This window comes from Aspergillus nidulans, chromosome V, assembly GCF_000011425.1.
Source record: "Aspergillus nidulans FGSC A4 chromosome V".
Lineage (NCBI taxonomy): Eukaryota > Fungi > Ascomycota > Eurotiomycetes > Eurotiales > Aspergillaceae > Aspergillus > Aspergillus nidulans.
The window spans coordinates 753,582-777,980 of NC_066261.1; the positions used below are offsets into that span (position 1 = coordinate 753,582).

The 24,399-nt window shown below is 50.6% G+C and overlaps 10 protein-coding genes across 10 annotated transcripts, besides 1 other annotated feature; 2 read left to right on the forward strand and 8 right to left on the reverse strand.

The window, feature by feature from the left end:
- Positions 1–24,399: part of a sequence feature (contig 1.155 5053..40523(1)) that runs on past the window's edge.
- ANIA_08525 (uncharacterized protein) lies at positions 141–1,702 on the forward strand (the record flags this gene model as incomplete). Its single annotated transcript, XM_676702.1, has 3 exons — positions 141–977; positions 1,028–1,363; positions 1,433–1,702. The coding sequence occupies 3 exons, from the start codon at positions 141–143 to the stop codon at positions 1,700–1,702; spliced, it is 1,443 nt and encodes a 480-aa protein (XP_681794.1).
- Positions 3,889–5,340, reverse strand: ANIA_08526 (uncharacterized protein; the record flags this gene model as incomplete). The annotated part of the gene is made up of 1 exon (XM_676703.1): positions 3,889–5,340. The coding sequence occupies one exon, from the start codon at positions 5,338–5,340 to the stop codon at positions 3,889–3,891; it is 1,452 nt and encodes a 483-aa protein (XP_681795.1).
- Positions 6,925–7,779, reverse strand: ANIA_08527 (DJ-1/PfpI family protein; the record flags this gene model as incomplete). Its single annotated transcript, XM_676704.1, has 1 exon — positions 6,925–7,779. One exon carries the CDS (start codon positions 7,777–7,779, stop codon positions 6,925–6,927), a length of 855 nt encoding a protein of 284 aa, XP_681796.1.
- ANIA_08528 (serine hydrolase domain-containing protein) lies at positions 9,778–11,188 on the reverse strand (the record flags this gene model as incomplete). The annotated part of the gene is made up of 1 exon (XM_050612163.1): positions 9,778–11,188. The coding sequence occupies one exon, from the start codon at positions 11,186–11,188 to the stop codon at positions 9,980–9,982; it is 1,209 nt and encodes a 402-aa protein (XP_050468111.1). The 3' UTR covers positions 9,778–9,979.
- Positions 11,782–13,092, reverse strand: ANIA_08529 (Zn(II)2Cys6 transcription factor; the record flags this gene model as incomplete). Its single annotated transcript, XM_050612164.1, has 3 exons — positions 11,782–11,856; positions 11,947–12,960; positions 13,006–13,092. The coding sequence occupies 3 exons, from the start codon at positions 13,090–13,092 to the stop codon at positions 11,782–11,784; spliced, it is 1,176 nt and encodes a 391-aa protein (XP_050468112.1).
- Positions 13,271–14,979, reverse strand: ANIA_08530 (protein CYP68L1; the record flags this gene model as incomplete). The annotated part of the gene is made up of 5 exons (XM_676707.1): positions 13,271–13,665; positions 13,741–14,343; positions 14,391–14,459; positions 14,506–14,722; positions 14,779–14,979. 5 exons carry the CDS (start codon positions 14,977–14,979, stop codon positions 13,271–13,273), a joined length of 1,485 nt encoding a protein of 494 aa, XP_681799.1.
- ANIA_08531 (class I SAM-dependent methyltransferase) lies at positions 15,652–16,618 on the forward strand (the record flags this gene model as incomplete). Its single annotated transcript, XM_676708.2, has 1 exon — positions 15,652–16,618. The coding sequence occupies exon 1, from the start codon at positions 15,701–15,703 to the stop codon at positions 16,616–16,618; it is 918 nt and encodes a 305-aa protein (XP_681800.2). The 5' UTR covers positions 15,652–15,700.
- ANIA_08532 (uncharacterized protein) lies at positions 16,709–17,821 on the reverse strand (the record flags this gene model as incomplete). The annotated part of the gene is made up of 3 exons (XM_676709.1): positions 16,709–17,246; positions 17,321–17,626; positions 17,670–17,821. 3 exons carry the CDS (start codon positions 17,819–17,821, stop codon positions 16,709–16,711), a joined length of 996 nt encoding a protein of 331 aa, XP_681801.1.
- Positions 18,317–18,565, reverse strand: ANIA_11618 (uncharacterized protein; the record flags this gene model as incomplete). The annotated part of the gene is made up of 3 exons (XM_050612165.1): positions 18,317–18,384; positions 18,442–18,511; positions 18,563–18,565. The coding sequence occupies 3 exons, from the start codon at positions 18,563–18,565 to the stop codon at positions 18,317–18,319; spliced, it is 141 nt and encodes a 46-aa protein (XP_050468113.1).
- Positions 19,541–20,477, reverse strand: ANIA_08533 (uncharacterized protein; the record flags this gene model as incomplete). The annotated part of the gene is made up of 2 exons (XM_676710.1): positions 19,541–20,285; positions 20,452–20,477. 2 exons carry the CDS (start codon positions 20,475–20,477, stop codon positions 19,541–19,543), a joined length of 771 nt encoding a protein of 256 aa, XP_681802.1.

Here is a 24,399-nt window from a genome sequence, read left to right on the forward strand (position 1 = left end):
CCCTGGGACGGCAATAGTGCCCGAATAAACCCCGACCAGATCACCAGGTGCCAGCATTCTACATATACATAAGCACGCAGCTCCTTTCCTCACTGAAATTCATTCTATTTCGCTAAGTAACTTGAAACAGCAATAGCGAAATGGTCTCCGAAACACTCGAATTCTACACAAAAGCCCTGGGCGCTATGTCGTCCCTGGGCATCGCCCGCGCCAGCCAAAAACTCCAGTCTATACCACACCACTTCACATACCAAACGACCCCTAATCCCAAAAATGTCGTCATTATTGGCGGCTCATATGCCGGGACTCGACTTGCTCAGCGTCTCACAGAAACCTTACCGACGGGGTACCGCGCGGTGCTCATTGAACGAAACTCCCACTTCAACCACTTCTTTGTGTTTCCGCGATTCAGTGTAGTCAAGGGGAAAGAGGAGAAGGCTTTCATTCCTTATGATAATCTGGCGAAGTCCGCGCCGGCGGGAATTTTCGAGCATATCCGGGACACCGCGACAGAAATCACACCGAAAACTGTGAAGCTTTCATCGGGTGTCGAGGTCGAGTACGAGTACCTCACCCTCGCGACGGGGTCATGGCAGCCGGCGCCGAGTAAATACGATGTTTTGACGAAGACTGAAGGCGTCAACGCGTTCCGCGCGACGCAGAGGGCTGTAGAAGCTGCGAATACCATTGCCGTTGTTGGCGGTGGGCCGGTGGGCGTGCAAATTGCGACTGATATCAAGAGCTATTACCCGGCGAAGGAGATAACACTGGTTCACTCAAGAGAGAAGGTGCTTAGTGCGTTCGGACCGAGGCTGCAAGGGGCTGTTATGGATGCGCTGAGGAAGATGGGGGTGGGAATGGTGATGGGGGAGAGGCCGGTTATCAAGAAAGATGCACCAGACGGAGCCGGGGCTGGTATGGTCGGACCGGGAAGTCTTACATTCAAGGATGGAACGCAAAAGTCGTACGATCTTGTGGTGAGTATGCGCCTTGCCCCTTGTTATATACGTTAGACTGATATGTATAGCTCCCCTGCACCGGCCAGCGGCCCAACTCGAGCATCCTCGCCCATCTCGCACCAGGAGCAATCGACCCGCAAACGCGGCAGATTCTCGTGCACCCAACGCTCCAAATCAATGATGGCTCTACATCCAGCTCCGATAAAGAGGTCACCATCTCTGAGCGGATTTTCTCCCTCGGCGATGTCGCTAAAACAGGCGGCCCGCGCTTCGCCCGTGCCGCTCGCGCACAGGCTGAGATTGTCACCTCCAATATCCTGCACTTGATCAGGGGGCAAAAGGACAAGCTGAGCGAGTACCATCCGGCAATGTACGAGGGGGCGATTAAGCTAACCCTGGGGAAGGTAGGCGTGGCACATAAGCCCAGCACTTGTTCCGGATGGATTCCAGTATGCTAATGTTTGATTTCGCAGTCCGACTACCTTTTCTGCGGGAGAATGCCTGACGGTCGGGAGATTGTGAAGTTTGGCAAGACGCAGCCGCAGAATGAGAATTTCGAGGTGCAGTCGGCCTGGGAGGAACTAGGGGCTCGGGAGGACTCTGCAGAAACGGGGTTAGCTGCTAGGACAGAGAAGTTAGAGAAGCACAAGGAGAAGTTCAGTGCGTGCTGGGGGCAAGGGTGGGGACAGGGCTGGGAGAAGAATCGCGACCAGCAGCTGCCGTGGCAGAGGAGGGATGCATAGATGACTGTCATCAAGGGTGGTTGACCATGTCCATTAACCGATGAATATCATTCACCTTCCGCTATTAGAGTTCTGAGCACGAGTTCCAGCCGTACTGGCCTCGTTTCAAGTATATCGACCCGATGATCGAGTCTTTTGAATGATTTTGCCGGAATATGGCGAGTATAATTCATAGCAGTATAAAGGAGTTAAATGCAGAAAGTCTGTATTCGTTATATTTGTCACCTGGCAGCAGATTGGATCCCGGGATATACAAAAAGAATTGATATTGATATATTTACTACTGTCCTTGTAAGACCGGGTCAATGGAGACCAGTTTAAACCTAGTACCCTATGTGTAGCCCAATCTTTATGACGTACAATCTAGACTATGTTGCCTTTATATCGATTGTTAAGAACATTCATTTACATTGAGAAGCCGTCCCATGCTCAGTCACAGAACTTGCGGTATCATTGGCGTAGTGACTCATTGCTACGGGTACAAAGCCCTAACCGTCGATATACCGATACCCAATGCCAATCTATATATGACAAAGTCCACCATTCTATGGCCCGATCTCCGGCATTATAGGCGTTAAGCTTAGTTACTTCTGGCAGGATGTTTAGGTATTCCTTTGTATCAATTCGACCTATTATTCCACTGCTTCAAGGCTCCTAGCTGAACGGTAACCTCACATCATTGAGCTTGGGCCAGATCTGCCGGAGCGATGACTATCCCGAGTTACGAGGGCTGAACACGAACATAAATAACTTCTGTGAGTTGTGCAACTAGAAGTACATTGGGAGGCACATAGGATACTTTGGTTATTAAGGACAGTCAATGTGGAAATAGTGGCTCCGTGCCAAACCTACAGCTGCAGAGAAGGGAGCACTTACGAGAGTCGCGCCACCACTACAGCTCATTATACCTCGCAATCACAACGCCAAAATGCCCTGTTGGCAGCTAGGGCCACATCAACGATTTCGACTGCGTTGACAAAGTCGATGCCGGCCATGCGCTTGTGTTGTAAGCACATCTTTTTGCCAGGGAGGCAAGCTTGAACGGAGTTTTGATCGTATATATAACCACTAGGCTTGATGGTGAAGGAGATTGATGCAAGATACTACCAGTATGGCAGGATCAGTCCAGTTATATGCATACCCTTGTCTAGGTCTCTAGGGTGCCGATGTCAGCAGCAGATTCTCGGTAAGGCTCGCCCTGCTGTTTATCTTCCCACATGCTCAGAGTAGTTCCAATAAGGCTTAGTATACGCACTCAAACGATCATCCGCATTACACAAGAGCCATTGGCGAAACAGTCTTCCTCAAGCAAAGATGTACCCCAGGACAATATAGTCTTGCGGAATGGCTAGCATATATAACCCATGCGGCTTGACGACGCATTATGTAGCAAAGGCACAAGAATAATAATAGATACTATCACTGTTGTCGAGCAAATAGCCTAGCGATTCGAGGATAGCCAGAATAGGCTGGGGACACCGGGAGTACGGGTACAGCACTGTTTTGCTATATCCTAGACTACAACCGAAAGGATCCACCCTTGCCTTTCGGTTTTTAAGTTTATTTATTGAATCATTAATCATTTAGTCAATCTAATTTATTTTAATAATTTATTATATCGAACTTAATTCTTTACTAATATATTGTGTTAATGCACAAGAGTATAAAACATAGACCACTCCCAGTCTTACGGGTGCCACACCAGCAAGTGCCATATATCTACTCCTGTTTGTACATGACAGCACCACAATGCCATTGAAACCAGTCCCCTATGAGCTTGCTGAAGCTATCTGTCTCAAGAAGGCCCAGTATTGCCGATTTGCAGATACGCACAATTGGACCGGTTTCCGGGGCATCTTCCTGACCAGCATAAAGGCCACCTTCCATAACCCCGACGGCTCGATCGTGGTCGAGAACAATGTTCCGTTCTCCTTTGACTCGTCTTTATTAAGTTCTTCGCCAGCGCATTCGAGACGCTGCAAACAATCCATAATGTCGGGCCGGGAGAGTTGGAGTTCGCCGATGCTGCGGCGGGGAATGAGGATGAAGTGGAAGCTGTTTGGCCGGTGACGTATGATGCTTAGAGTCCGTCACTCTACCGTGTGCTATGTGCCACGGCATTGTTAATATGCGTTGTCTACAGTAGTCTCCAGTGATGCAGGCATGTCACGGTATCTACCTTAGATCTATCTATCTGTAGAGGCGGCATCCACAGCATCGACGCCCCTGTACTCAAAATACTGATTCCACTCAGGATCCTCAATCAAAGTCTGCGCCAGGTCCTTCTCGTAGAAGATAGCAAACTCACACCCCTCGTCCTCGTTGCCCGTCCCTGCTCTTGGCGGATAGACAATGATCACCCCGTTCGTGACACAATCAAGCAAGTGGCGATACGTGATCGGCCGGGCGAACCCGAAATCCGCTGCAGTGATATTGGCATCTCGATGGTCCGTCTGCAGAATGCTCATAGGCGGCTTCGAATCAATGCGGATATTCAGCGTTTTCTTATCCAGCACCGTCGAGACTAGGGTAAGCATCTGGTCGAGACCCTCCTGCGTGACGCTGTTGGTGAGGGCTCGGATATAAGACGCGAGTTTGGGGAACGGCCAGTCAGAAATGATCTCCGAAATGGTCGGGTTGGGCATAGAGATCTGCGCTGTCGTGTTGAGCGCCGCAGACATGACGTTCCCTTGCATCCGCGGTGGAACAGGAGGGTCGTGGAACCGGCGACGCATGTCGACCGCTTCAGCCCAGAAGATCTGGGAGGAGGGGTCCGGGTTGAAGACCGGTGCACGGAGACGTGTTAGGGTTCGCATGATGAAGGCCGAGAAGGCGTCGTATGTGGAGATCCAGCTCCCGTCGTCGGGCGTGGCAAGAGCTTTTAGCTGAGCGGCTTTGCTCTTGGGCAGGTGGAAGAGGAGCGAGACCCCGGTGCGCTGGTCTGGGTGCCGCTGAGGCGCAGGAGGGCCGTTAACCTTCTGGTCCTCGGGCGGATCGGGCTTTGTGATCCGGCTAAGATCAATATTCGCCGGATCCCACGGGGGAAACTCCGTTTTATGGAGAGTTGCGTAGCAGTTCTCAGCCAACTGATGAGTCAGGCCGGCCCAGCCCATAATATCGTTGCTGTAATGGTGGTGGTGCATGATAAACACAAGCCCTCCGCGCACAAAATTGGCCTTGTAAGCTGCCACTGTCGGGCTACTATCAGGATTTGCCTCGGGCTTCTCGCCGTACGTCATCGGGGGCACACTCCATGTGTTCAAGTCGCCGAGTTTGACGGCAGAGAAGTGCGCCTGTTCGATCTCATCAATGGATGGGTATTGATCTCCGTCCTTGTCGAGCCATTGCACGACGAACTTCACAGTGCTCTCCTTCTTTTTTACATATGAGTGCCCGCCTTCTGGGTCCTTTTCAATTGTCCCGCAAAGGTGTCGATTTTGGCTCAGGGTTCGCTCGAGACCGGCTTTGATGATATCGACAGCGGTGGGCTTCTGCTCGTCGTCGAGACGGAAGAAAAGCGCGTAGTTGTTATAGCTCTGCACGGAGAGGTAGTCCAACGTCGAGATCTTGAACCGTTCCTCTTGGGGATCGGTTTCCCACCCGAGAGGGTGCAGGTGGTAGACTTGCTCGGAGGGCATTGCAATCGACAGCAATGATGACGGAGAGGAGGGAGTCCAACCAACAGTGTGACAAGGCGAAGAGCAGAAAGGGGGCGCCTTAGAGTATTTCTGTCCTCTCCAGTGGCCTCGGACCGTTGACTAACTGGCCTCCAAACTCCAAGCCACTACCATCTCACTAGCACAGTAGCGTAAGGCGCAAATAGCCTAGAATTACCACTAACGGCAAGTGTTCCGCATTAATAACGCCGTCTCGAGCCAGCCGTTGCGATGGATTCGAATCCCTGTCCGAACAAGGCCTACGCAATGAACTGACAACCGACTAGAAAAGGGTAGGGCATTCATCGCGGTCAGGACTCCGCCGCCAAGCAATATGTGTCGGCGAGGGCTTGCTCTTACAGGACTCTCCTGGCCTTCCACGAGTAGATAGGAGGGCCTGTTCTCTCTGGGCTCAAGCTGGCTTCACAGATCTGCATACTGACTGATCGCCATAGACCAAGACGGGTCAGCTCTCGCGCCACCAGAGGGCATCACGCTACAGCTGGACAATCCGCCGAACAAGAATGGCCTTGCAATAGGTGTACTTTCAACCTGTGCGGTTTTTTGTACAATTTGTTGTTCCCTGTGCATTGACTGCAGAATGTTTCTTCTCAAGAATTCCGGATTGGAGAAAGTGGGCTGCCATGTTTCTTTTTATAGACAATGCGAACCATATCTCTTCGAATAGTCCTCGTAATCATCGCCTACGTTGGTTAGCTCCCCCAGTATACAAATGTATTAGGTGACTGTGATAGGGCTGGTTTTTGGGGCGCAACATACTCCTTTCTCGCGCTCATCAAGTGCCAGGTTACTTCGTGCACACATGGAATGTTCGACTGCGAGACGTGGCCGACACTAACTACGTACGCTTTCCTACAGTCACAGTGGCAGAGAAACTGACCTTTGCACAGTGGGTATTCATTTTTGGCGTCCGTTATTTGGTCGTCCTGCCCGCATCAAAATCGGCATCCCTGTTCAGTCCCAGCACAGCTTTTCAAAAGACTCTGGTACCTAAGCACCGGCGGAGTCAATCCCGTCTAGCACCGTTTATACTCCTGGGTGGTGCCTGGCGACACGCCATTTACAACCCAAATATAACGGCACTCCACGGACCAAGGCCTCCTGTGCTCGCGGCAAGTTAGTAGACAAGTTTGCGGCGCCCTGGCCTATGCTGAGACTATCCACAGCAGATCAAGCTGGCGCTGCCCTGCTCTTTATCACTCCACTTCTTCACCACCAACTTGACTTGACAGTACCCGCCCGCGAGGACAGAGAATGATTATTTGTCTGGGATTTGATTTAATTACCTTTCAAATGTCTTGCAATTTCTTTGTTGAATGAGTGAAGGAGCTTTGCATCTGAATTCGTATTGGCACGGACCCTCAGTATTGTACCTCTCCATACGAATCGCGGACTCATTGAAAATATAGCGGTCGTAGAAAGATGTATGTTACTCTCGTAGAGCTCCAGAGACTAGCTCAATAGCGATTTCTTCCAGATTCGAAAGGGGTAACCCACTGCCTAGCCGAGGCGGACCAGCACCATCACTCACCCTTCCACCATTCGCTATACGACTCCCCAGATCTCCGCATACGGATCCCAGTCGCTGTCCTCATGCCATTCGTACTCCATATACTCACTGATTACCGTTGCGTTCTCTTTTCCATATAACTCGGCCACAAACGCCAATGTCGCATCGATCCCCGCCGAGATGCCGGAAGAAGTCCAGATATTGCCGTCAACTACCCATCTAGCCTCCGGGACCCAGGTAGTATTCGGCCCATTAACGATGACAGAGTCCCAGGATGCTTTGTTCGTCGTTGCGCGGCGCCCGTCTAGGATCCCCGTCTGGGCGACCAGCGCTGACCCTGTGCAGACGGTGATCAGATACTGCACTCTTGGATAAGTGGAGCTGATGAACTGCAGGGTCCGGTCCATGTTAGGGTTGCGCGTCCCCAGCCCACCGGGCACGATGAGCACATCCAGCTCAGGGTTATCATCGAACGTATGTGTTGGGTTAACGGTCGGAAAGAACGACGAATTAAATGTGTTCATTGCAGCGCTCTGCGGCTGTGTGGTGACGGGGTCCAGTGTCTCGGCGAGCAGGTAGAGATCCAGCTTTTCGTGCAGCCGTGCAGCCCAGGAGAGTACTTCAAGGGGGCCGAAGACGTCAAGCATCTCGAAGGCAGGAAAGAGAACGACGCCATATTTTGTCGGTGGGTTGGGAACTATCGTGGGAGGGAGAGTGAAAGTGAGACTGGGAGAGGGGGTGGGAGAGAGAGTGAGAGGGTCTGGCTCATGGTTCAGTACCAGGTCAGTAACTTTTGACAAATACGAGAGAGAGGGAGCACCTTGAGCAGTGGCACCAGGCCACGCAAGGCAGACGAGGCAGATCACAGCTCGAACAATGACGGCCCCCATCCTGTCCTGGTGGTGTTCTGGTGGAGTTGGGACGATGGTAGAAATTGTGGAGGAGACAGAATTATATACGGCCTTTCCAATAAGTCAGGCGTCCAGCCCCTTAATCCAGCTCTAGGCATTGTATTCTTTTTTATCTTATTTTTTGGTATGATTATTACTTCTATTGGCGGTAGTGGAGATCCAATGGAATGGTGGAGTGAAGATGAGAGGAGCTGCCAAGCAGTTTGAGCACATTTGCGCAGTTTCATATCACTAGACTGGGACCCCGCATAGCAGGCATGGAATTATTTTCTACCCTGGCTCCGTTAAATGTAGAATTCTTTCATCTTGCATGTTCAGGGCTGAGGGAGAACTGAAACGAGAGCAAAGAGCGGCTCTTGGCATTTGGGGCTGGCATTCCAAGTTATGGCTTACGATTGTCGGGTCAGGCTGCTGCGGTTCTGTGTACCCAGGAGTGCTTGGGTCTATATCAATCATTAGCAGTTAATAGGGGTCTTAGGGTCTGTAGAGCCTGTAGCGGCCTTTAGGTCTTTCGGTCCCAGGATACGCTCTTCAGCAACGACCCAGAATCAAAGGACAACGTGTGGAAGGTGTCTGTCAGAATACATGGACGACCACATAATTAGAGAAAACACTATTTCGAATGCCCAGGAACCAACTCGGCCAGCTGTTCTTATTACGATGAGTGTGATGCTCCAATCTTGGATTGTCTATAAAGGTTCTTTGGGGACACTCAAGGGCCGGGGCCAAGCCTATAGTAAGTTGGCAGTCGCAGAACGCGCGCTCTGCAGGAGGTTAGCCTTGGACTGGTGCTACTATAAGATTATAGTACCTCACGATAAATACTAGGTAGTATTGCATTCATGACTAGAACGTCCTTCCGGTCATTATACTATACTGACGGCGGACGCTCTGTTACGCAGATGAACTCAAGCGCCGCGAAAGGATCGCTCAATAGCTAGGGTAATCAATTAGAAGTATAAGTATCAGTGCCTATAAAGGTCAGTTCACACTTGTTCGACTGTGCCTAGTCTGTCGCTCATCGCTCTCTTGGCCTGCCGCACCCACGGGAACCGCAATGCACCCTACGCCGGCAGCTCCATCAGCCGACTGGCCGTATGCATTACGACAGCAAAGATAGATCTTGCAGAATCTTCCCTTCGAGTTCGACGGGCGTGGAACTGTCACCACGGATTTCGCGGCAGTCATCATTCTTGGTTCTGGTGCCGGCGGATGCAGCATCTATAAATTTAAAAGTATATTCAGCCTTGGTGAATCAGCGTTAAGCGCTCTTGAAAAGCGGTCATTTCCATAGATATTGTATTCCTAAGTGCGTGCTTCAATAGGGGCATGAGGCAGCCATTTACTAACTTTATCTGCCTAATCGTGCTGATCTCTTTGCTGGATCGCGCCGAGGATGCAGCTGCGGCCGGCATCTCGGCGCAAATGCTATGGAGGTAGGAATGTAAACGCAGCCAGTTGGTTAACGCATTGGCCGTGACGTATTCCTTCTGAATTCCCGGCTGAGCGATTCAGGCTTTCGGCTGGTGCAGCTGAGGCTGCAAGCCCGGGAAACAAGGTGCTGGCGTGCTTAGCCCGGTGATCGGTCGAGAAGCCGACAGTTTTGACAGCCGGCTATCCTTTCATGGTTTTGGATACACGAAGTCATTCTGACGTGACTTGTCTTTCTTTTGTTCTGTTGGATATGCAAGACCTGAGAAACTGCATGTTCTGAGAGTAGCATATCTCTCAAGCAAATCATGCTGAATTGACTATTCATGTACCCAGAAAGTATGTTATTAACCGTCAATCAAGTCTTTACAGCCCGTCTTCCCACACGACTGATTGAGGATGTGGGAGATTTCCTCGTTTTCAGAGTGCGAAGCCATGCCGGATACCCGGGAGAACTCTAAGCCAGCGCCAATACCAGTAGGGTAACCTACCTACCCGCGGGGGAAAGACACCTTGTACAAGGCGTGTCTGTACTTGGAGGTAGACAGACCACGAGACGTAGTGCACTCAACTGTGTTTGAAGGATGTACAGGAAAGTGCTTTCGTATAATATGTATAAGGCATGGCTATAATAGGGAAAGTACTTCTGTAACCAAATCGGAAGAGAGGTAGGAAGAGAAAACGCCAAGTACGTTATCCACACACTCTGCAGGGAGGATTTCAGGTTCAACATTGCTGGGCCTCTGGCCTACAGATTTGCGTTCGTGTTCGCACTCTCACTTGCCTTCCCAATTCCCTGTCTCCGAATAACCTCGTAAACAGCCCTTGTGTAAGCCTCCGCATTCGAATTCCCCAGCGTCCCGTTTTCCATCTTGTTCATCGCATACGTCAATGTCATGCCCCTCTCCAGATCCATGATCGCAAGTGAGCCGCCCCATCCTCCCCAGAAGCATATCTTTCCTGTTGGGACCCAGTCGAGACTGCCATTCGAGAGACCAAAGCCCATGCCCATTTTCAATGGCGTACCGAGAACGAGATCGATTCCTTCAGCCTGCGTCTGGAAGATCAGATCGACTGTCTCAGGCTTGAGGAATTGCTTCCCGTTGACTGTGCCGCGATTTGTGATGATCTCCAGGATCTTGTTGAAACCCCGTGCGTTCGACAGACCGCCCATAGAGCCGATTCCGCAACGCCGGAATTCAGGAGTTGAGCTGGCGGGCCCGTCGAGACCGCGAATGCCGCGCATGGCACGGAGGGAAATGTACATGGGGTTGTCTGGTTTGGGTGGTTTGTCAAGCAATCCAGCCGGAAATGGAGGTGGAGGCTCCATTATGGCGATGCGGCCCCATTCGCTCTCGTTCTGCAAGCCCAGGTGGAAGTCTGCATTGAGTGGACCGGCCAGCTCGTCGGCGATAAATTGCGGGAGTGGTTTTCCGGAGATGCGGTGCACTAGCTCGCCGAGTAACAGGCCCTGAGAGACGAGGTGGTATCCCGATGCGGTGCCGGGCTCCCACCAAGGCTCTTGGGCGACGAGCTTCTCCGTCGCAAGAGCAGTGTTTGTGAACAACTCAGATGCCTGGATTGGCGGGTCCCACGCTGGAAGGGCTGAGGTATGGCTGAGAAAGTGCCGGACGAGGACCCCGCGTTTATCCGGAGTGTCAAAGGCAGGCCAGTACTTGGCGACAGGGTCGTCAGGGTGCAGTTGGCCGCGGTCGATGAGGAGCAGAGTTGCAAGGGCTGTGATTGTTTTACTGATTGACCACACAGGTGCAATTGTATCGCGAGCCCAGGGCTGGGTACGCTCGGCCGAGGCATAGCCGCCCCAGAGATCGATCACAGTTTCGCCATTTATTGACAAGCAGACTGAGGCTCCGATTTCAGCGCCAGTCCTCAAATGCTCGGCGAAGACTTCGCGTACGTTGTTAAAAGAAGAATCGCAGTGGCCTTGGACTGCCATGGTTGCTGAAGTTGAAATCAGAAGTGGAAGAGGGGAAGCCGGTTAAATAGATAAGTGTCCCTCGGTATAACAACATTGGTCAGCGGCAGCATGTGGAGCTCTTTCTCGATCTAGCCCACTCCTAGCGTAGATCCTCCTTGCGCGCATACCCAGTATGATAGCGACTCATAGGTCCTGTGTCCTGTCTAGCACATCGACCTTCGAAAGCCTTGCCATCTATGGTTAAACTTGTGGGGAGATACTTGGCGCAGTTAGTGCTGACCTTGGCTAATTGATCCATCAGTGTGGTTCAATCAAGAATCATCACCTGCAACAATATGGAACAAGCTGAGCCACCGGAACGTCTCGCCATTGAAGCGCACCCGGAGCGAAGCGCAGGCCAGCCAGCGTAGGGTCAGGAAGCTTGTCTGTATACCTTTGTGGCTTTCGATACGTTGGAAGGTTGAAGCCTCTGGGCCGGAGACCCTAGTCATTCCAGCTGGCCTGCCTCGGCCAATCGCGCCTTCAGGTCTCTTCGCGTGGCTTATGCAGCCCTAACAGTGTAACCTAGCTGACCCGAGCCTGCCAATCCCCGTTATCCGTCTGAAATTTGCTCACGGTAGGATTAGCCGGGGAGCGACCGAGTCGGATGAAGGCTTCACGGCGGCAGTGCGTCGGTTGCGCTCAGGCTACCGTTGCGAGTATCTAGCGAATCCACTAGAAGGTAAGAAAGAATGCTAATATTCTCCCTCTTTCACCTTTATCACGAGGCCCATTACCCTCCCCGCACAAAAGCCCCAGTCAGGCCGGTTCTTGTCCTGCTTGACCAGCACATGGTTGACAGCGCCAACCAGCCTTTCAGACCACCCCTGCATCCACCAAGTCCGCGGCTCATAGTAGGCCAAAATTATGGCATAGTGCATAAAGATCAGCAGCGCGGCGGGCCTATGTTTGCGAACGCGTTCCCAGAAGGGTGCCTCGGCCAGGGCTGGCCAGCCAAGAGGTCGGCGCATGTCATTGGCAGAGGTAGAGACTGTATCTAGTAGATACCGCTCGAGCTGGTCAATTGCCATTGATTCGACAAAGTCATCAACATTCTTGCGTAGATCTGTCAGCGCTGCCTGTATCGGCTGTGGGAGAGCGCGTGGACGGGCGAATTCTTCGAGTGGTTTCAAGAAGCGGCCAATTGGTTGGGAGAGTATGATCTCGGCGGAGATTTCAAAGATTATTTTATTGCCGCGGACAAGGTCCAGAGAAGAGAGAAGTGTGTCCAGGTCTGACTCGTCTGCGGTGGTGGTGACGGCATTTGGGAGGGTTGGAGATGCGTACGCCCAGATCACCAAGATAAGACCGAACGTGAACAATAGAGGGCTCTTGCCATTTTCCGCCGAAAGGGTCGAGATCTCAGCATTGAACAGTTCCAGTCCAAGACTATGGTGATGCAATGCGCGGTTTATAAATGCGGACGGCGAGTCTTTACAGAAGAATGCCATGTGTAGGGCAGCAGTGGCTAATAACCCATGCATGAGCAGCGGGCTTGAACACGCCATCGTCGGAACCTCTGCCTGCCAGAGCTCCTTCTGTTCCTCGCCGAAGAGCGAGACAGATGTCACGGCTGTGTAGTGGTGCATCAGAGTCAAGTCCAGCATATCAAAAGATGTACGGGACTCGGGAAGTGACAACGGCCCGGGGATGCTCTGAGCTGCTCCTGTGTTTGGCGAGCTCTGCACAGTATAATGACAGACCATGCCTGCACGTTGACAGTTTCGACAAACTGGATGCGTCTCATCGCACTAGCCCATGTTAGCAACGTGTTCGCTATGGTAGTGAAGACGTACTTTGATCCGACGGGACCGACATTGCGTACAACCGGTGCGGGATTTCTTATGAAAACGACGGGTAGGCTTTTGTACTCCGGTTGGCATGATCGTTTCCTACAGAGGATGAAGATATGATCGGAAATTAGAAGCGGAGCGGCGGAGGAAAAGCAGGAGAATATAGCGCCCGCTCAATGCGCTTTACTGAATCGGGTAGGAGGTAGGTCTTGGCATTGCACAACGTTCACAAATCGTTTTATGCAGAGAGTTGCATAACTGAAGCTATCTATAACTGAATTTCCTCTTTTCTCCTGCGAATCTCCATCGTCGCTCTGGGCTCAGCAGTCAACCCTGCACCACTTGCAATCGGCCGCGGATTTCTCCATTCTTCCGTCAGTCGGAAGTCATACTTGAGCAGAATATGGCAGAGCGCGATCTTGATCTCGTTCGCAGCGAAGAAGCGGCCAGGACAGGAGTGTTTGCCAAACCCAAAGCCCATATGATCTGGCGACGGTGAGACGAACTGGGCCGAAGTCTCATGACCAGGCGTCTCTCGCAATCTAAGGAAGCGGTAAGGGTCGAATTTGTCTGGGGAGGGGTAGATGCTCTCATCCCACATCCGCTGCGAGGAAACGATCAGGTTGGCGTTTTTGGGGATAACAGTGCCGTCAGAAAGCTTGACTGTTTTTTCAGCCAAGCGGTGCATCGTTGCTGACTCGTTAGCAGACGTTGTACCTGTGTGAGGAGCGTACGTACCGATCCCGATGGGTTTTACCCTTTGGCTTTCCTTGAGAACGCTATCCATCAACTTCAGTTTGTACAGAGTCGTCTTCTGCCATCCTTCCGCCGCAATGACGGTGAGAACCTCCTGCCTGAGCTCATCGACCAGATCGCTGTGTCCGCAAATGTCGTAGAGAACCTGGGTCAGCATGTCGGATGTGGTATGGATAGCGCCCAGTGAGAGAGAAAGCTGCGACACCGCCGCATCATACGGACGCCCCTTAGCACACTGTTCCATCCATTCCATCGCGTCGTTGTACCGAGCTGGGGTCTTGCCAGCCGCAATAGCAGTTTGTTTTTCTGCCTTGCGCTTTTCCAATACAGGGAGAATGATACGACGGGCCTCCTCGAGCTCCGCGCGGATCTTCTGGACACCAGGGATAAATGGGGCGACGAGGCGTCGCATGAAGGTTGGCCACATGCGCAATGCTTGTGCGGCTAGAAACGAGTCCACCGTATAGGCCACCGTGATCCGGAGCCACTCGGGGTTGCGGCAGATTTGGTCACCTAGGAAGACCTTGGACGATAACTGGGCGACGATATCGAGGACGGTCTTCTTGACAGGGATTGTGTGCCAGTCTATGTTACGTCAGTAGACCGTCCCGTAATAAAGAGTGGTGACTCACCAGCTTCATCTGTCCAGTTCTTTTGAAGAGCAATCGCAGTCTCATCAGACAGTGGCTTCGTCACATTCCCTTGCCAAGTCAGCTCAATACTTATTCCAAGGTTCAATGGCCCTACCTAGACTCTGGGTCAACTTCATCCTAACCACATCGGAAACGATCTGGTCCGACCTGGTTCCCTGTTCAAAGGGCTCGAATCCGTGTATGCCGGCGTGGAAGTCTTGTGCAGTTGCCTTGCCAAAGCTCAGTGCCTCATGACTCCGAATTTCGTTTGCATACTTGGGGTCCAGGACAAGTCTGTATCCTGCCTCAGTGACAAGGTGAAAGGCTGGCCACTTTGCGCAATACTTGTCAGCTCAAACCTATGGATGTATTCAATGGGAACTCTTACCCTCGCAAGACCCGAATCGATTAGATCGCGCGCATTCGATAGGAACCGCTTCTGCGCATGGATTATTCGGAGCTCCCATGGGCGTTTCCCATTGACAACCGGGTATGAGGGCGAGTTCAGGTACACATATATGCCGCTCAGCAGCAACAGAGCTAGCACGCCAGCAATAGATTGGGAGTTTGATAACGAAAGGCTATCCATGGTGTCGACAGAGTTGCCTATGGACGATGCTCAAAAATATGAGAACGCTCATGTCACTCATGGGCTATATAATCAGTTTTGAATGGCTGCGTATCTGATACGATCTTTCACCTTCCTTACCCGGCAGTCTATATGGCGATCCGCAGCGGTATTCCGGGACGGCTGCAGATCGTCTTCTTCTTTTTGGCATAAACGATAAACGAGGAACGAGGAGCGAGGACCGATTTACGGTGAACGGCGAACGAGGACCGATCATGGGCAGAACATATAAAACCATTGCCTCGTACTCGATACGACACGCATCCAGGCACCATTTTCCCGCTGCTAATTAATATTGTCTCCACTGCTTTCCGGACCACTGGGTCAGTCAAACAATGTTCCCCAGACTTCGCTTCCGTCTTGTTCGTGTCAACACCACCGTGAATTCGTCAAGTCCCAGTTACAAACAGCTTGAGGCGCGATACCCTCGTCTTGCTCAAGAGCTCAAAAATGTGTGAAACGCTTCAGCCTCGAAGTGTCTTGTAAGTGGCTTAGCTTGTGCTGAAGCTGACGAATCTTATCCTCTAACCTATTTATGTTTAGCTTCATGTCCCCCTCAGTCGGCTATCTCGGAGCTGGAAATTCGCAGAAAACGCGACATCGCACACGATCAGCTCTACAAAACCCGCGTTCGTCCCTGCAATCCGCTATTATTATCTGATTTTCCGCTCCCATTGCAGAAATGGCCGATACCGAGAAGACGTTTCGTTCCTACACATCAGACCAGGGCAGAAACTACGCCCAGAACCGGCTCGATTACCATCAGGACCTCTACAATCAGATCGTCGAGCACCACACATCGACCGGCGGCAAACTTGACACCTTGATCGACGTTGGCTGCGGTCCTGGAAATGTCGCGTCAAATCTCAGCAAGCATTTCGTTCACACAATAGGACTTGATCCGTCAGAGGGGATGATTGCCACCGCGCGCGCGCTCAACTCCAGTCCCGCCGCTGACAGTGGCAAGCTCCGCTTTGAGGTCTCCACGGCCGAAGATCTAGGCTCCAACCTCTCCCCGCCTATCGCCGACTCTTCAGTTGATATGATTGTCGCTGCGACAGCAGCGCACTGGTTCGACATGCCTGCCTTCTGGCGCAGCGCGGCTCGTGTCTTGAAATCAGGCGGGAGTGTTGCGATTTGGGGAAGCGCAAATATGCGCACGTCCCCCGGTACTCCAAATGCAGAGGCCATCCAGGCGCGGATCGACCAGTTCGAGGCCGAGATCCGGCCGTATTTTCTTCCTGGAAATGAACTTACCAGAGGCCTGTACAAGGACTTGGAGCTGCCGTGGACGATTGAGCCAGCCGTAGATGGATTCGATGAGAAGGCGTTCTTTAGGAAAGACTGGGATACCACTGAGAAGTTCCTGGCGCTGGGAGCGCCTGAAATTGATATGGATGTTTTTGAGCGGATGTTAGGGACTATGAGTCCTGTTACAAGGTGGAGGGAGGATCATCCGGAAGCAACAGGGGAGGCGGATGTTGTGCGGGTATTTAGGAGGGATATTGAGAGGTTATTGAGGGAGGCAGGCGTGGGGGAGGGCAAGGAGAAGGTGAAAGGGTCTGCGCAGGGGTTCTTGCTTATTGTGAAGAAGACATAATTGCTAGCTAGATCTGAGTTTGAGCTAACCCTACCAGAGGCCCGTTATAGATGGTCTAATCGATGAACCTGGCAAGAAATGTTTATCAGCCTACAAAAGCAGGTATCCCACCACTCCCAGCACACCAATTAAAGCACTCCCAGTCGTTACCGGGTTCGAAGCCGCAGACTCAAGACTGTAATCCAGATTCGCCGAGTTGTTCCCAAAGCCCACTGTCCGAAGCCACCTGGGTTCTCCCTCACTCCCTGGAGACACCAAAACATCTGACCTTGCCTCGTCTATCCTTCCCAGAAACTCCACCGCAATCCGACCAGCCAGCTGCGGCATGTCGTCGTCGCTATTGCTAGTACCCAATGTATTCATCACAGCACCAGACGCGAGCATGAAACTCGCCGCGTGCGCATCAAACGTTAGCTGCAGCGCCGGCATCACGATCCCTGAGTAGAATGTCACCCCCCACCAATCCTCTATCTTGCTGCAGGAACTCATATTCGTCTGGAGTCCTTGGAGAGAATTGTCTTCACCCGAGGATGATCCGGTGACGCGGTAGGGCGTATCAGCCCCGGTGGACTCAACCATGGATAAATTGAAATTGGGATCGGTAGTTTCATATCCATACATGCGGCGACTATTGTCGCACACGTATATTAGCAATTCCTTCTGACCCTGGTGCTTGTAGAATAGGCAGCAAGTACGACTTACGAAACATCTATGCTTTCAAAGACCCACGGCTCGTCCCTTATCTGCATATTGCTCGAGTCCATGTAATCATTAAAGTATTTCGTGAAATTGCTGTATGAGGTTGACAAAATCACATTTACTGGGTTTGTGTTTTCCGGCCGTTCATCTTCAGGCTCCGTCTCTGTGATTGCCAGCAGAGCTGGATAGGAGAGTGTGTACGTGTAGTTCTGTAGCTGGGTACAAAGCTCTTGGTCTTCATCTTCATCGTAGGACCTTGACCGGATGGACAGGCCTGAGATTGTGAATGTTGCCGTGCCGTTGTAGTAACTGTTTTGTTAGAGGGATTTGCAAGGCGGAGAGTGAAACATACGAGCCAACCCATGGATAGTAGTAGTAATCAAGACCGGTGACGTTTTCTGGACGGTAGTTTGTGGCAGGATCATAGTTTATGTCCTCGCTGCTGAGGGCTGGGGAAAGGAGGACAAGAGCGAGGACGAGAGACCAAGGTGGGGGTCTGTGCATCTTTGCTTGAGGGAACTGGCCTCTAGACCAGGAGAGATTATGATTGAATGATGCACGACGATCGTGGGGTGCGGCTGTTTTATATGTACACTGTGGGGGAATACGAGGCAGGCGTCCTATCGTGGGATAGCCGAATTGCTTCATGATTGCCCGTCTTGGCTGCCTTGGCATTGCTTAGACTTGGCCTTTATACGGGATGGTCGATGAGATTCCAGTGACTAAGACCATAATCTACTGCGCATCAGCCCTCGCGAGTCCTGACGTACCAGTAGGTACCAGGTATAGTCAAGGTTCGCTTCTTGAAACCTCTTCCTCAGCATGATGAGCATTTCAAAGTAAGTAAGTAGGACTCGCTGTAGTTGATGGATATCCGTCTAAGCGCTCTCACGAAACAGTTGTCTTCATTAGCTGCAACGTTAGCTGACACAGGTTGAAGGCTCATCGGCCTATATACCTGGTCGACATGTTTTTGCGAGCCCTTCCAGGTATTGGTAATTACGACAGTCTTTGCTTAACCTGCTGCAGGATAAAGTTTGGTAAGTATGTCCAGTAGGCCGACTTTCCTGCTCGTTAGTGTTAGCTATACAGTCGTTATTAAGTTGCAGTGGAGTGACACTAACCCATGTTAACGTTCCTAAGGATATATTTCTTTGCGTCATATAGGACATCTGAGATGAATGTATTCGTATGCTGCTGAAATTGTTATCATCTATTATTATCTAGAAGGGCGGATGAACTTACCATGACCAACGTCTGCAGCATATCTATCATTCCTACGCCAATATATAGGAGACGCATAAGGCTCAGTGTCTCTAGGAAATGTGCCTCAAAAAGTCAAGGAACGGGAGCCTGGAGATAGGACATTGCTCTGCTCAACCTGGTGTACCCAGTATTGACAAGAGAACGCCAGATCCGCTGTGAGATGCTTCTGACTAATGTGGCAGTCGATATCGTCGCGCTGTGACTTGTAGCTCAGTAAATCCAAGATATGCGTTTCAGGCGATCGTTCATGAAATGGAGACAATGTAATGCTATTATCCTATGTGTCTTTTCTTGATTGGCACTGAACGAGCTTTCCTCCGTTTTCAGAAGGGCTCTCCTTGCGTTTGAAGAAAAAGCTGGCGCCAAGGTGGTTATCCTTTAAGCACTGGGCTATTGTCCGAGATATAATTGACTTCCCAGTTCCCCCATCCCATTCAGCCAGAATATACATATTTAACCAGGTCTCTGCCCACTTAAGAATATGATGGCGTAATCAGCCTTTGTGTGGATGACATCTTGCTTAATGCTCAGCATCAGATGCACCAAGAATTGACTCTTCTGTATAAGGCAGCATAAAGACTTTTTGCTGCCTCGTTCTAATGCTGCAGTCCCGGATTGCGGCACTTGTGTCTTTGACAATAGGATGCACTTCTCTAGAAGATGTCTCGACTTAAACCCAGTTAATGGAGCTTCCTATGGGGTAATATTGAAATAGACTATATAGCTAGAATTCATATACTATGCTTAGTCGGATCTATTCATGGCCCCCTGCCCTGAGATGACGCCAAGAAGTTCTTTTGCATAGCATGCTGCTGTCGCCGCAGCATATGGCTGCCAAACCCTGTTCTTATGGGAATCTGCATAATTGCAGATACCTCGGATGACAAGGCAAGGGAAAAATTCCAGTCCTAGTCAGACGTAAGGTACTTAATTCCTTTTCTCCAGGTAGTAGTAGTACTAACCGGCAGCCTCCATTTCAAAGCAAATAACTTTCTCCTCGCGTGCCCATTTATCTCTTAGTATGGCGTCATTTATCACTTGATCTGCTGACCCGATGGTCCCGTAGTGTAATCGTGGAGAGTTGTCAGGGCGATTTGGCCTCTTCACAAGGTTGCTATCCGAGCTGCGACAAGTCTTACATGTCCTTCTCCCTGCTTTGTGAACGAAATCTGACTTAAAGAGATAGTCCTTCTGAGATCCAGGATATTGAAACTTTTTTGCGAGTGCTGGATAGCGTGACACCATCTCTGCCAATGTTTGACAGATCTTATGCCCTTCCAACTGATGCTGGGCTTTGAGGACACCGATGGCGCTCAAAACAATGCTTGGAGGTTTATTCAGGGCGCCGCCGCTTCGTAGAAACTCCTTTTCCTGCAGTGACTTCCCAAAATCATACTGCACAACAGCTTCAGAAGACTTCGAGTGAAGGCTTATCACAACGTCACCAAGCCGGATGTCACGTATATCTTCTGAACCATCTTCAGAGTCTTCAGAATCGTCGGGGTTTCCCTCCTCTTTCGTGGCCAGAAACCCATTATTTCCTCGCACACCATAATATGGTGCTCCACCGCCGACTCCAACCATCAACCCAAATCTCATCGCTGGGAAACTGCGGATCATGTCTCTAGCAACAGTCGCAGCAGACGCCTTGCCTGTGATTTCTGCCGGCAAACATGCAATCGCAACATTGTGATCGCCGATTCTGCCAAGCACATACGAGTTCGAGTCATGAGGATCGGCCGCTGGAAGTACTGGATGTTTTTCGTCCAACATGGCCATAGCAGCCACCAGTTCGGTCTCCGGTGATGCACATATCCAGCCGACAGTGTAGTCGCCGTGGGTGAGCGGTCTAGGTGGTTCAGTCATACTGCATGTAGCCGGTATAAATGATCATCTTTTCGTGGTAGAGGCTATTGTTTGACGACGGGTCAAAGAGAGAGAGTACATAGATATGAGGGGCTGGCTTGCGCTAACGGAATGCTGGCGGTTAGCCTGAAATCTCCAACCAATGATATCTGTGTTCGTATAATATTTATAGAAGCGGCGGTAATGGAAGATTCCTGACAACCACCACTGTCTTCCCTGTTAACCACTCTTTGATGTGCCTGGGCGGCTGAACTAGAGTGGATTGACGACTCTTCGTCCAGCCCTCTCTAAGTCTCGGGGATGGTCAGAGTCGCAGCCATTCCTGTTTATGGGATTTAAAGATAATAATTATGGGCAGCGCATGTTTGTGAACTGGATATCTGTTATTTTCTGTCTTGGCTCTCACTCATCAACGAGGCTGAATCGAGTAGCAGGTGAGACGGCGGGTAAAATGTACACCAGGTGTACAGGATGAACCACTGGCTTACACCAGTGACATAATCGGCCTAATCTCAGCCCCTAAGGATCTTACACTCATTATATTTTATCGAGAGAGAATGAAGCTATCGTCAACAAGATTCACAACCAATCGTCATATGGCGTTCAATCCTTAGTAGGCTACGTTCGTGTAGTTGATACAGCTTCCTTGCCCTTTCCCCTTAGAGCATCCACAAACTACGGGTCACCCATACGCTGATAAAACATATAGTACTCAACTTGAGTCTGCACAAGCTTGTTTGTCTAAATACGGAAATTTGTCATTCCGATAAATCTCTCAGGATAGTTTAGTAGGGCCTGGCTTTTAGGGTTCGATGAGACAATGTAACAGTCTAGGTGGTGACACCAATTTCTAGAAAACACTGTAGTCAGGATAAAGGTAACAGCCAGTCAATGCAGCGGACAAGACAGACTCCATTAGGCATCAAGGCTAACAGTCCCCGGTCACCTTCAAGAAGCCTACCATCATCGCTAGCGCTGGAAATGCTGTTACAGGGGCCCACCTTAGCAGCAAAGAGGACAGTACAACCAGCAGTCCTTAAAGGAGCCAGACGGGACTGGCAGGTTAGCTCATCAGGCAGGCAGCTGGGTAGAATAGCCACTTCCGCGAGACGAAGCTCGACATGGCGGTACGAGGAATGGAATAGAAGATCTGAATCGTGACTGGGGGTGAGAAGCGCTGTTTCATGTTTGGGTTTCGTTCTAATACCTCCCGCACTATAAAAGGAGTGTTGTCTCCCTCAATCATCTGTTTAGCTTCAATTTGGCTCATGTGCATTAATAGTATTTGTGGCGGTTTGTTCAAGGTGCCTGTGTGCTCGAACTGCCTTGCCATAGTCGTACTGTATTACACCACTATGACTTTTCCCTGGTTTACTGACAATCACATACCCAAACAAATATCATTATTCTTGCTAGGAACTCCGCCTCCAACTTCCACCATCAATCCGAACTGAAGCCGAGAAAAGGTTAAGTGCATGCGAGATACGACGGCCGCGGCAGATACGGTTTCATAGACGCCACCCGGTAGGTGGGCGATCACAATATGATGTTTTTCAGTTCGCCAAATTCGTAAGCATTCGAATCATTGACCTGGTGAGGTGGAGTGTGGGATTTGTCGAGCATCGCGCGAGCGGCTGCCGCCGCCAACGGCAAGGCACAGATCCACGCGATCGTTATTGTCAAGCGTGAGGGAAGCCATGATCGGCGGGGATACACCGGAAAAGACTGAAGCTCTTCGCAATAATAACGTTTTCAGGATAGAAGGATTCCCGTACGCTGAATTATAGAAAAAAGATCAGCAGCTGGGGGAAAAAAGAGGGTAATCAGGTCCTGCAAGGCTGACTCGTCAGACTGACCACCAATTACCTTGGCATATACGCCAAATCACTTCTGCGATCATCAACGACAGGAAGACATGTCCTGCAAGGGTCAGCACAGACACGAAGCAGTTGACACCAGTCAGGCTTCAAAGCATGTAGGCTCACCGCGCAGCATCACAGCAATGATGCTAGAGACTCTTTGTAATCATCTGCGCAATCACCCCTTTCTCTATATTGATGAAATGACGTCTATAGCACAAATTCAATGTCTCTATTACACCGAGGACTATCAGCAGGGCGCTTTATGATAAGAGATAGTCAGGAATGTAGTTGTTGTGATTGCTCAAAGGGTAGAGGACAGAAGGAAGCTGTATCAACTACACGAACGTAGCCTACTAAGGATGGACGCCATATGACGATTGATTCTCTATCTTGTTGACGATAGATCTCTTCTTCCAAATCTCTCGATTTGATACATTGAGGGGTCAGGTCAGGTTAGCGATGAGGCTGCTTATATCACGTTGTGTAAGCCAGCCAGGAGGCTCATCGTGGATACCTAGTGTACACAATGAACTTCACATGACATTTTCATATCAGATTATAAGAGGAACAATGTCGAAGAACCGGTCTAGAGGGATCTGTATGACTTTGTAATCGCTAAGATGTACCCTAAGTAATCCACACCACCAAAATAAAACTTTAAGATTGTCGAACGTCAAGCTTAGCAAAGGAACAACTCTTCCCCTCCAAGCATTTGACTCCACCAACATTGCAGCAGCAGAATCAAGATCATGGCACTTGTTCTATAGATACCATAAAGGAGGAATTTTGAGGAGACGAGCTCGATACAGTATGAGAAGTTTGAAAGGAGCATACTCTAAGGGGTTCAGGAAGTGGGAGAGTAAGATAAAGTACTTCTGGTGTATTCCGTTGGGCGATGGGCGGCGTTTTTGCAGCCAGGCTTGTTATTTTCCCCATTGCAACAACTCGTCTTCCTTGGTGAGTCAGCTGGACTAGTGGTGTTGGCGTGAGAGGGAATGAGTGAGTGTAGAGTATGTATAAATGTTGAAGTGTGAGCGGATCACTGACTCACCTGGGTCACCATTTCGAAGCAGCATTATCAAGACAAGGCAGGGAGGTGCGCTCGTATTTTGCAGGGTGTTAAGTACTACTACTAGTAATTGCTGATCATCCCAGAATCCAGTCTGTGTACAGAGCGAAGCCAAAACTAGACGCAGTCTCCAGGAAGAATCTTGAGTCTGTAAGCGTATATTTCTGTATACACTCAGCAAGCAGCCGGGTATGTCATTTGCGCAAAAAAAAACCATAAATTGGCTTCACTAGGGACAGAAATATATTTATGAATGGAGCATCCATCCAAATAACGTCCGTGCTACTGGCGGCCGGCCCCGTCATGCGCCCACGACTTAGCATACCTTGCCAGCAGGAGTCTACCGTTATGGTGTCGGCGTTGATGTCGATGTCGCTTTTCGGAGAGCTCCTACTAGTAGTACCACTCACCCAGTAATCCAACAAAAGCCAGCTGAGACACCGCATCACCAATTCGCCCCTCCGGTGACTGCAATGCAGAGACGTATCTCTCCGGCTTCCGTTGGTATGCACCCTAATTACTCATGCCCAGGAGATATCTTGGCTCAGGCACGGCTGACAAGGTTCGCGAGGGATCATGCTTGACCCCCGCAGTCTGGGGTATGCGTAGTACGACAGTCACGAGCGGAGGACTGCATGCGCCTCGATCGTTGTAGACCATTCTGATTGATTGAATCTGCAGGTGAGTTTGCGCTAGCAATGGATCTAGCTTGGCTTGTTAAGATACAATAATAGAAGTCGATAAGCCTGCGAACGGCTTCGGCCTTCGCCGCCAGCCCCATAGTGATCGGAGGTTGCAGAAGGCGTGCTTGGTTTTTGTGCTATGATAGTAGTTGTCAGGTGTTTATGAACTGCTAGGCCTAGGCGGATATCACTCTTAGCGCGGCGACAGGGCGTCTAGCGGGCCCAAGGACCCAGCGCAGAGGGCGGTTCGCGTCAATGTCGGCAGATGGCGGATGCTGGGAGAAACGAGCATACTCAGAGTACATTTTGTTGTATCGTATACCCAGGTGGAGATGT